Below are 12,651 nucleotides of genomic sequence, written 5' to 3' on the forward strand. Positions count from 1 at the left end.
ATTCCTGGGGGACAGCAGCAGCCAACAGGAGGTGAATGGGCAGTAGCTTGGGCTAGAGGTCGTCTCCAGCCATTGTCTGTCGGTCACTCAGGATGGGCCCCCAAATCATGTTGTCAATGTTGATGCATCGAGAGCTCCCTCTGGCAAAAATTGGATGCTCCAAACTTGATTGATGCATTACGCAGGTTGTGGCTGCTTGCATTCAGCTTGTGTCCTTCCCCTCTGTTAACAGTATAGCAACTCAAACACTTGGCAGTGAATAGGGTGAGACGTACTTTTCAAAAGTTTTTTTTTTCTTTTTCTGTGTGTGGTAAATAGTCGAACGCTGACACAATGTATTATTTTTATTTTTTTGGGCAAGATATCCACTGTGTCTGTCATCCTTGAAATTTATAAGATTTCAACTGCCTTTTCATTTTTCTCACCGCATCTTTTTTGATGCGGTTCAATCAGTGCTCAAAGATTGTTCTCACTGTTTCCATTGAGATTAGAGGACTACATTATGACCTGAAGGTGAATGCACAGCTTGTACATTCAATGTATGCCACAATAGATTTAAATGAGAAATATCTTCTTTATTTTCTGTGACCAAAAGTGTAGGCTTTTGTGTCTCCAAGGGCATGGCATTCTTGGTTCGTTGGTATTAGCTGTGAGTTTTTTGAACATGAAATATTTTCTTTTATCCGTCTTTTTTTTCTTCATTATGTTCCTGCTCTGTCTCTTTCTTTCATCGCTTTTCTCCAATGGTTTCCTTGATACTTTTGTTTGGTCTGGATTGCTCTCTTTGTGTGTTTGTGTGTATGCGTGCGTGTGTGTATTGTTTGTTTTGTAACTGAATTGTTAGTAGTTATTTCTGTTGACTAAAAATGTGATAAGCATGTAGTGTTTCACAGAGTGTACATATATGTGGTGTGTATACTTTGTCGTCAGCACGTAATGAACATGAGCACATGGTATATTTTTATTCAATTTTTTTTAATATAAAACTTTGTGGCTTATTTGATTTAAGTATTAATTCAAGCTGAGCTTTAAAGAAGTGAACAATCCAGGGGAAATCCTTTTTTCCTAATTCCGTTTACGTTTTTCACATTAGGTCATGCTACTCCACTTAATTTTTTTCTTTAATTTTGTAAACAAAAAGATAGAGAAAACAACAGTAACAACTTTGTCCTCCCTTTTTTCTTCTCCCTCTCTTTTTTCTTTGTCTGTGTTTGCAGGGCCTGTTCATCTTTCTGATATACGGGGTGTACAACACAGAGGTAAGTCTGCATTGTGTCTCAAGGCTGTCGGAGTGAATGAGAGAAATGACAAGTTTCTGATGGGCTTCTTGCTTAAAAGCTGTGTGGGTGACGGAGTGTGTTCGTGCGTGTATCAACGTGTTTCTGTGCGTGATTCAAGGGTGGGGAGGGGACATCGTTTCCACGCGAGCGTCCCACTGCCCTTCATGCTTGGGCTAACTTATATGCATCCGAGTCCGACCATTTAACACTGACATGCTGCGGTTCTCAGCCACTCATTTCTCACCAACATTGGCTAATATTTCACTGCCTCTTTAAGTTTTTAAACTCACGGCCCTCCATTTAGCATCCTGACAAAGCTACTGGCCAGGGCTTTGCAGGGCTCCAAGCAGTAACCATAGCAGGACAAAAAAATAAAAACCTGCAACAAACCGTATGCAATGACAGAGGGGGGAATATCATATTGAGATGGTATTACCATTTAAATGGGCCATAGATTTGTGGGGGTTCAGAATGGGTGAGTGGTGAGACAGAGGGATGTGATTTAATGGATGGGATCCTAGCCTTAAAAATCACTCCTGGTCAAACGAGGCTCTTAGTCTGTGTGGATAACATTAACTTTAGATATGCACGGAAGGAACTGCATTTGAGTACCTTCCTAAATATAATTTTATTTCTAAATCATTTATTGACACTGCCAATCCCAAAGATTAAAGAGAAACACAGCACAAATACCTGATTGGACTTCGAGAAGATCTGAAAGTCAAGTCAGAGTCTAATGCAATTGCCGAAGTACTGTATAATTTAAAGTTGGTATCATGCTACTCAAAGAATTCAGTTTAATTCTGTTTTGCTTATTATAGTGCCAGTTAACAGCGGATGTCTCTGGGCTCTGAACAAAAACATTTGCATACATTCTAAAATGCCATTTTGTACACCATAACTATCTAAGGAAGACAGCAGATTGTGACAAATCTGCAATTTGTCCCAATCTCCCTGAGTAAGCCACCTGGTGACAGTGGAAAAGAAACCCCCCCTTTTAACAGGAAGAAACCTCCAACAGAACTGGACTCGAGAGTCAGAGATCTACCTTGACTGGCTGGGGTTAGAGAGGACAAGAAAGCAATACAGAGTAAAAGTTATGTTAGTGCAGTACAGCACAAATTCAACAAGCCACCATTTGCTCAACAAGCACTCCTTTGTGGCTGGAATGAATTGCAGTTGAGTAGTCTTAATTTCTTAAATACAAGCATCATTTACCTTCTGTTTGTTCTGCTGAATATTCAAGGTCATTAGGCATCATTACTCGACAGCCGCCTTTCAATTCCTTATCTAACGTTATCATCGCCTCCGTCCATCTGACCATCCAATCTTTATTTCACTTGTGCAATATTTTCATTTTCTGTCCTTTTTAATTTTCCATGTTCTCTTTCTTTTCTGTGTTCAAGTCTTTAGAGCATGAATAGCTGTCCCTGAGATACAGGCAATGCACTGACAATGCAAACCCAGAGAAGGCTGCCCTTTAACATTGTAAAATAAATCAACATACATTCTTGCCAAAGTGGTTTTTGTGGTGCTTAAGAATTATTTTTCTAACACAAAAGTTGTCTTTGACCCTGAGGTCTTCATAGTTTTTGAAAAGATTGTGTTCATGTTTCGATTTTCAAAAGAGCTATTAAGACTAGTTGAAAAAAATGACCTGTTGTGTTGCCATCATTCAGAGCTGCTCATCTCCTTGTTTTGAACCTTCATCACCTTTAAAGGAGGCTCCTTGTTCTGTATCACTCTGCTTGTCTGTTCATATCCTTTGACTTAACCTCAACAGTGAGACACAGAAAACTGTTGGCTTCTAGATTCATTTTCCATAAAAAATAAACCTCAATGAAAAAAATCACAGGATTCTAAAATTGTGTTGTTTGTAATCTCTTGAAAAGAGAAATTAATGTTGGATTGGAACGTCTTTACTGGACTGTTTGTTTGTAGTCTTGTGTTTTATGATTAGGTTTGTTTTGTGAGCTGTGCGTTTTGTTCTAATACTTGTATTTTCATTTTATTCAGCCCTTGTGTTGCATTGTGCCATCTGCCACTTCCACTTCAGTAATTTTCCCGTCAGCTGCCTTGCTCATCTTTAGTCACTTTTCCTCATTAGTCCTTGCTTTTTAAGTTTGTCCATCTACACTCCAGTTTCAGTCGAGCATTTCACATTTTCAGATGCCGTTTGTTCCTTCTCATACCTTTGTGTGTTTCCTTGTGCTCTCCTCCTGTTGTTCATATGTTTTGTTGCAGGTCTTTTATTTTTTTTTTGAGCATCTCATGTTGATTTGAATTCTGGGTACAAACCTGCCAAACAGTGCAATTTTTATGTCTGTGTTAATTTAAGACTCATGGTTGGGCATGATCACCTCCTCTTCATTGTCATTGCTCATATTAGTTCACAACCTTGTTTAGGATCACTGAAGATGAACCAGCACTTTAGAGCTTGATGGACATGTTTGTTATAAAAAATGCAACTGATTGCAGAATCTGTGCTGTGCTATTCTGTTACTTTCTCAAACTTTTCTTCATATATTAGTGTTTAAAGGACTGACAGTTGAGTGTATTAAAAGTATGCACACAAAAAAAAAAAAAAAAAAAAAAAGAACGAGACCCTATTGTTTGACTTTTGCTGGTAATTGTTACCCTGTTGGAGCAAAAGAGTAAAGGAAATTATTTGATATGCAAAGTGGTGAATAAACTAGTGTAGTGCCTGAAAGTTAGAACACAATCATTGGGCTGGTTTCTGGAGGGAATTATTTCAAAATGTGGAATGGAGCAAAGACTGCATCTCTTGCATCTCTTGCTATTACACTCAAACTGTGATGCGCTAATTGCTAATTACCTGATGTTAGTTTCCCATTATTCACTGCAATTAGCTTTTCCTTGGTGGTCACCTTGTAATTCTGTGCTTTGATGACCTTTTATTTCCATCAACTCCAAGGATGTTGGCAGGTGTTGTTGAGCTCACTGCTTTTATATGGAAATTGCTTTGTGCCCATTTACATGGGAAACCATGTTTTGCATCATTTTAAAACCTTGGGTGAGTGCTAAACCTCTAAACACATAACAATCATCTAACACAATGCCCTTCCCCTCATTGTCAAATGAATAATTAAGTTGTCATGTAATTGCCTCAGCATGCTGGCGGTTTTAGATATTTTCCCATTTAAATATTGTTATTCCATGGTGCCTCACCATGATCTGCAACGTGTTGAAGAGGGTTTTAAGACATTGTCAGAAAGGTTGATCGGCTTTTGGAAACATGATGCTGGCACTGTTGTTTCTGCACCATCTTTAATATGTAGGCCTTCAGCAGTGGTATGTATACAGGCAATCCACTCTACATACATGCCATCACTGAGAATTGCCATGTGTGTTGACTGTGGTGTCATAATATATAACGCAGAGTGACTTAATGAAGCCATAACCCTTAATGTGTGTTCACTAATGTCGTGGGCTGGGCAGGGGCAAACTGTAGTCATGAGTGCCCAGCTGCTACAAATTTACATGTAGGACTGATGATGTTCTCAATGCATGCACGAACACACACGTGCACATGCAGAACTAATAAGTGCCAAAAGCTTTTCATTACAATCAAGCCCACATACAGTAAAAACATCAGATTCTTATGATGGCTTAAAATGAGGTAAATGCAATGTATGTTCAGTACCAAGTAGCATATGATCCACGCCGTTAACAAATCCTACGACAAAATCCAAAAGCAGAGTATAAAAACTCAGTTGTCCCTCGCTACATCGCGGTTCACTTATTACAGCTTCACTTTATTGCGGGATTTTTCCAATTCTGTATCATGGAATTTTTGCTACATCGTGCAGTTTTCAGTGCTGCTCTGTTCACAAACTGTAAACCTAAGAGTGGGAAAGGTTTGTAGGAGTGTGAGAAGGGTTTATAAAGCCTTAAAATATATGAATAATAAAATAAATATAACACTGCTGCTTTGCAGATTTTCACCTATCGCGGGGGTCTCTGGAATGTAACTCCCGCGATAGGTAAAGGATCACTAGTCTGTCAAACTATTTTTTTTACCAGCAAAACCTGAAGTAATCACATTCCATGTTGAAGCAATATTACTTAAGTTTCTCAATATCGCCAAAAGGTATTTGTCTATTTACAGCTCACTGAGGACATTGTCATTACCACCACCAAAAGGGGAAGGCAAAGCAATATTGCTTTTGTGCATATTTGTGTGTGTTTGTCTGTACTGTTCGCAAAACGTGTCCTGAATCCCTAAACAGTTTTTAATTAAACTTTCAGTAAGTTATAAATAAGTAAACTATTGCAAATTTAGCATGATTCAAGATGGCCAGCACAGCATAAGTAATTTGATCAAACACAAAAATGTTTACAACTCTATCAAGTTTTTAAAACGTTGTGCTACCTGAGACTGATCCCCAGTTTTTACTGAGTACAAACTGATCCCACCAGACCTCTTTTTAAAACTTTGCCATTATCTCTTAAAAATACCTCTCTGTTTGTTAGCAAAACATATCATGAATCACTCAACACATATTAAGGACATTTTCAGGAAGTAATCACTGGAAAACATCAACTTATGGTTAACTTTTTGCATTAAAGCCAGTTTGGGCCAAGCTTTAGCTATTGAACAGATGACCTGGATTTTGATTTTAGTATATCTGTGTGTACAAACAAGTTCATGATCAACTCAATGACTGCAATGCTCTCAGGTCTTGTATTTGCTGCAAACAAGCCCAAATTTTATTTAACATCTTACCCTAACCCTAACATAGTTATCACCCTCCTTTTGATCCTAGGTATAGTTTTTCCCATTTGTCCTATTGCTATCCTTCCTTTTCTTTTTTGTATGTAATCATATAGTTCTTACATGAATGAGACTCTGGTCTGGTGTTGCATGCACTAAATAAAAGTGTGCAAGTACAGTGTTTCATCTCAAGTGTAACAATGTAATCTGTTCTGCTAGGGCGGTCCCTTCTCCTCCAATAGCTCCATTTGTTGGTCTCGGCTCTCTATGTTGACAGATGATAGCTTGAAGTCGTCTCCTTAGTTTGCCAGCTCTATGTGTCACTTTCAAGTCCCATTAGCCACTGGGACATACTGGAACATCATCCAAACCACATTAACACTGTGCCTGCTCCTGCATGTGAGTGTCTGCAGTCTAACCTTAAAAATATGCTATTTCCTTATATCACTGTACCATCAAATTTCCATTCTGTACTTTTAGGTACTTGCAGTGAAATAAACTTTTTTACCTTTTTTTTAATGTTTTTTTTAAAAGTATTGCTAAATATAGATATTTATGCCATTCTCTCCTCCTTTCTTCCAGGTTCGAAGTACTGTCAACAGGATCAAGGAGAGAAGAAAAGCACTTAATTTCTCTGTATGTAATTTGTTATTTTCTTATTTCTCTGTGTGTGGTCGGTGTCTGAAAAACAACTGTTGTGACCAACCCAATTTTCCTTAAAGATTTGGCTTCTCATAGGAGAAAAAATGCTACTCTGCCTGTTCCAATGAAAGCTGGCCTCAGAGCAGCATCTGATAGCCTCTTACTAGTTGACAGTCTATGTTAGATGCCCTTATAGATCAAACATAGACCCTCTAATAGCCCCCACACCACACCACCCTTTTCTCACTCTCCCAGCACCTTCATCCCAGCAATGTCAAGCTCTGCAGCAGGTTACAAGTTTCTAATCCAGGACAAGCTGTCCCTTGACATTAAAGTGTCAGGCCAGTATTTATATCTTGTTGGACGTTGCTGTTTAGGTGAAACTGTGAAATGCTGTGTGTGCGTGTGTGTGTGTATGTGTATGTGTATGTACAGAAAAATAACTGCTTACAAAACGCTTTATAGAAGTACTTAAAGATTTAGCTTATGCAAACATGCATCACGTACAAACATCTAATTATTAATCGTAGCACCTTAATAAACAACCACTCATCACTCTGCCAAAACCACAAATACACCTTGTTATGTGGTTGTGTCACACCTTATGGCCAGAAATACTTTGTCTTGCCTTTCCGTCTGGATTTTGACTTGCACCTACGTATTTTATCCATTCCTCAAAGCCACTTAGCTCAGGAAAGATTTTTAAAATCAATGTGTCCCTACAATTTTTGTTTGAACTACTTTGTACTATGAGTTGGATATGGTGACTGTGAGAGGAAATTAAGTAAAAAAAAAAAAAAAGGGAATTGTGTGCATGTGTATGTGACATGTGGGGTAAGGGGGGGTGTATGAACATGGGGGCCTGCCACCAGGTGCACTCTGATATATTGGCTCCTCATGTTATCAGTGAGGGACCCCCATCTAGTGTCATTTTTACTGCTTCTTTCCCCTCCTGTGGTGGCAATTTTCCAATCTTACCAGGTTGTGCTGCCAGAATATGTTCTTTTAGCCATCACTGGTGCCTGATGGTTTTTAGCTAATGCTATTTTGTGTCATAAATCCTGCTTGAAATACTGAATGTTCCTGTCCTTTGGTTAGATAGGAGACATTTGGCTTTAGATTACTGCACATTCTCCCATCTATCCTCTTGTTGTAAAACATTAGATTTGGTATTGTGCAATTCCCAGTAAGTAGGTAAAGAGGCTTTGATGGTAATGCTACATATGGGGCCATTTAAAGATGAATTGCACTTGTTGAGGATAAAGGAGTTTGTGTTGTAATATGTGCCAATGAACATAACCATGTAAATCAATGAAACTTAGATTGAGTAGGTATTTAAATGAAAATACGATTTGGAACCAATGTTTTCTTTTTTTTTTTTGGTTCCCTTATCAGCATTAGAAGTAGTCAAAACTAAATCTTATATAGTAGATATTCTAGTAATTCTAGGACTATAATACTGCATGTGATTAGGCTTTTCCGCTGAGTAAAGCAGATTGGTACCACTTCATTTAAGCAACTGCTGTATATTTCAGCATAAAAAATGCAATAAGTTAAAATCAGTCGGCAATTTTACCTACATATTGGTCTTTTTTACAGTGACATGACACAAGTAACCTTGACAGTATCTTATATAAATTCCACCAAACCTAATCGCCAACTGTCCTGTCTTTAATTCCACACCACTGTTGACCTCTTCAGACCCCTTTCTTATTGTCGCTCTCTACACCAACACAGATTTCATACACAATTTATTATTTTTTAACCCCTCTGGTGTATGGTTATATATGTACTCCTATTTACACACTTTTAGCAGTGCTGTCGCCCTGTTTGATACTACATACCTTCTGACCTTCCCTGACCCCCCCTCTCATTCACACACAGCTAGATTGCTTTGTGAAATAAAGCTGTCAGTTGCAGAGTTCAAATAAAAAAACACCCCTCTAACCTCTTCCTACCCCTTTCTCAGTACTTCATGTCTCTGACATCACTGAAGTACTGATATAAATGAGAAGTAAATTAGATTTTTAAATTTATTTAACAAGCTATTAAAAAAACATGCAGGAATCGTTTGTATTTAATAAGTTAGAATAACATTTTTTAATGATAAAAAAAAAAAAAAAAACTAAAGCGACTGAAAGTTTGTTTCCGATTGCACATTAAAGCATTTTTCTTAGTTTCTTTGTAAAATTCCTACATTGCCAGGACTGCCAGCTGGAAGAATTTACCTTATCATGTTAGCTGTATGTGAACAGAGTTTGCATCTTAGCAGTTGTGTTTGTTAAATGCACTGAAGTTGGAGATCAACAATTCACTAAAGATGACTCTCAGGCAATGCTCTCCTGTTTGCCATATGACATTTTCCTGCCTGTGGAAGTACATGTAAGAAGATGTGGAGCCTGTTAATGCCCACTTAATCTGTCTGGGAATTATGCAAACAAATGTTTATTTGATTTTTATTTTTTGTGACTTATTTTTTTTAAATTGCCTCAAAGATGTGCATGCTTGTTCAAAACAAACACATCTCTAAATCAAATTTACACATCAGCTGTTCATTTGTCACATTGTAGCAACTGATAAAGCCTTAGAGCAGTCAACACATTTGTTTGTTAGGAATTGGAAAAAATGGTTAATTTCACACTGGCTTTCTGTACGATGGAGCTTTAGGGTCACGCTAAAAGAAAATACATTGACGTGCTAAGAAAAAAAATTAAAAGCCATAAAATTATGAGAATAAAGTTGTAATATTACGAGAATAAAGTCGTACAAGACTTTTTTTTTTTAAACAGCTGTCAGAATAATTTTTTCATTCTACGAGTTGGATCCACAACGCAACCTGTCAATCAATCCAGTAGGCGTGTCAGCAAATGAACAATCTGAAGCTAAATGAGTTGTAATAGTATCTGAACTCCAACACAATAAAGGAACGTTTACCACATTTTAACTGTGGTTAAATGAAGAATATTGAGCATCTTGTTAAGTTATACTTTGGTATTGGTTTTACAAAAAAGGAGATAATTAATCTGTTCACCCAGACACACATCAGCATCAGATTGTCATCAGTATCAGGACTCTGCACCTGCTTGTAGACACTGATGGGCCACAGCGCAGCTCTCTGCAGGTAAGAAGCATTTAGCTTCAGATTGGTCATTTGCTGACACGCCTACTGGATTGATTGACAGGTCGTGTCATGGATCCAACTCGTGAAAAAAAATAAAAGTCTCGTTTGACTTTATTCTCGTAATATTAAGACTTTATTTGACTTTATTCTTGTAATTCTACAATTTTATTCTTGTAATTGTATGGCTTTAAATTTTTTTTTGGCTCTAAAGTTCCGTCGTACTTTCTGAGATTGGAATTTTAGTAAAAAAAAACAAACAAACTGGTTTTCACAACAGCACAGTAGATTTTTATTCACACTTTAAACTCACACAGGACAACATGTAAACTACTATGGTTTAAAAAAGCCTAAGGTACTTTTTCACAACAGCTGACAGTCATGTAATTTCTTCTAGAATTGTGCCAGCTCCCGACCATCCAGCTCAGTCACCAATTCCCGTCCTGCAAGTTTGCCACTTGAGACAACCCCAAGTCAGGAGGAGGAGGAAACATACACAAGCAGTAACACGCCGTGCCTCAAACGAGAGGAGGAGGAGAACAGAGGTTAGCAGCCACATTAATACCTGACAGTTATTACACAAGTCAGCCTTTTGTTTACAGCATATTAACAGTGTGGAGGCAGTATTGTTTTGTTTAACATGGTTTTCACTCGTATTAACTCATATTATCAACTTTTGCAGCATAAATTATTATTTTTATTATATCCCTTAAGTCAATCCTGCATCCTAAAATGTCAAGTAATCTTCATCAAATTTTCAATTCAATCAAAATAATAGAAAAGGAATAATTGTGTCAAAATGTTCAAGTTAAATATGTATTTCTACTTTTTTTGTTGTTGCTGAGTTTAAGGCATTCAATCTCTGTCACATCTGTCAGATTTTCAGGTAAGGATGTTAGTAAATACTGTACAGTTCTTTGTTTCTTGAATAATGGTGCATTGAATGCAAATAATTAATTTATATTGAAGAACCAGACACTTTACTTCTACTAAAGGAGAAGTGGGTAGTGGTGACGCATAGGTTAAAGAAGGTAGACCTGTGATTGGAAGGTTGTCGGTTTGACTCCCCTGATGGACAACATCAAAATGTGTGTGGAAAAGGTGAGACACCCACACCTTCCTCCACTCACATTTGCCTCACTCTGGGCCCTTGAGCAAGGCCCTTAACCCCCACCATCTGCTCCCAAACAGGTCTCTCTTGAAATGAGTCTTCACGACTCAATGAGACTACCTGTATAATTAAAGGTTAAATAAAAAAATATCAAGATTTAAACACTCAAGATGCAAAGGTGAGGTTAATAAGGGTTATTATGCAACGGTTATTAGTTAAATAAAACAGTGTTACTGTCTCAAAACAAATTAAGTTTTTATTTTTGTTTTGTATTTGACACACGTTTAAACTCTGAGATGACAGTAGGTCACAATATTTCTTGCTAATTTAATTACTATGTACTATCCTTGCATCCTAAATTGCACAGCCAGTAAAAACAAACCAGAATGTTGCAGGTTTCAATGGGTTAATACATTTTGATTGTTTCTGAATAAAATGATCATATGCATCTGTTTCCCACTGGTATATCAAAAAAAGCATTGATGCAAGATATTCCAAAACTAGAGAGTAGTGTCTGGCCTGTTGAGTGTAATCAGACATAAGAGGTCCACTCTTCAACTCTTAACACTAACCAGACTCCCTGGCTTCGGTACAGATACCTGACCCAGGCTGTGCTCTGCAGAGTTAAACATCATTTCACTGTGGTAAAAAGTGATGGTACTAGTTTCAAAGAAGGGCAAGAAAGAGGGAGAAGTTCTTTCCTGCTTTCATTTTGTAATTTAAAACCAGTCACTTTTATTTTGGAGTGGTTTTGGACTTTCCTTATGCATTTTTCTTGTTTTAATGCAAGTTTTACTTAAAATACTTCTAACATTTTCACACAGATTTTAATAACTGACAATTTTGTGTTCTAGTCTGATCTGAAAGTCAAGATCACTTGTAACAATTCAGTGTTTAGATATTACATTACTTTTGAAAAACCTGTGTATATTTTGGACGTCCTTAGCTGATTAGAGATGTTTTGACAGGTAAAGGATTAACCTGCTCATTAGGAGACATGGTATCAGAATGACATGGCTACTTAGTCTTTTTTAAATTGTATTTTTTTTTTTTTACAAGTAATTACATCATTACAAATCCTAATATCGGCCTAATAATTGGACACAAATGTTCAATCTCTAAAAAAAAAAAAGATTTATTTCTTTATCTTAGTATTTGGACATCTGCCCATCCTGTTATGGATATAACTTTTACAGCTTCTTGAAATGATTTTGACATATGAAAGTTGTGGTAAAAAAATAAACATGTTTGAAATTATTATTTTATTATCCGTTATCCCCTAATAATTCACAATTAAAACAACCAGCTAAATATGACTCAACACAATGTGTCTACAGTCAGCAAATGTGATGAGGTAATGGTTTATGACTTGTATAATGATATTCACATTTGTAAAGTACATGTGCTGCTGTGTGTTATTGCCTCCTATTGCTGCTCTGAGCACCTCTCAAACTGATTTACAACATTTCCTTCACAAATGATTTGCATGATTCTCAGCGTTATTACTGTCTCTTCCACTCAATCTGTGCACAGTTGTTAAATCAGTCCCTATGGCGCATTTACATGCTGAGCCGTCAGTGCAACCACACGCTCAACAGAGCAGCAAAAATAATGTTTCTGATTGAACACAAATGCAGAAGTAATCACTCGTCAGATGATATTATTTTGCCCATTTGCTGCTCCTTTGGTTTGCTTCTACCTCAGTGCGCCATCATGCAAACACATCCGGCTTTATTAAGTGCTGAGACTTATGGTGGCGCCTACT

General features: G+C 37.3%; 1 protein-coding gene across 1 annotated transcript in view; it reads left to right on the forward strand.

The window, feature by feature from the left end:
- Nucleotides 1-6,984, forward strand: part of LOC119430696 (adhesion G-protein coupled receptor D2) — a 54,529-nt gene extending 47,545 nt beyond the window's left edge. The window contains exons 15-17 of the mRNA XM_037698162.1: nt 1,218-1,259; nt 6,598-6,651; nt 6,913-6,984. Coding sequence (XP_037554090.1) covers nt 1,218-1,259; nt 6,598-6,651; nt 6,913-6,984 — 168 coding nt within the window. The remainder of the gene's footprint in view (nt 1-1,217; nt 1,260-6,597; nt 6,652-6,912) is intronic.
- Nucleotides 6,985-12,651: the final 5,667 nt, after the last annotated feature.

The sequence above is a fragment of the Nematolebias whitei genome, chromosome 3, assembly GCF_014905685.2.
Source record: "Nematolebias whitei isolate Nwh7 chromosome 3, NemWhi1, whole genome shotgun sequence".
Classification (NCBI taxonomy): Eukaryota; Metazoa; Chordata; class Actinopteri; order Cyprinodontiformes; family Rivulidae; genus Nematolebias; species Nematolebias whitei.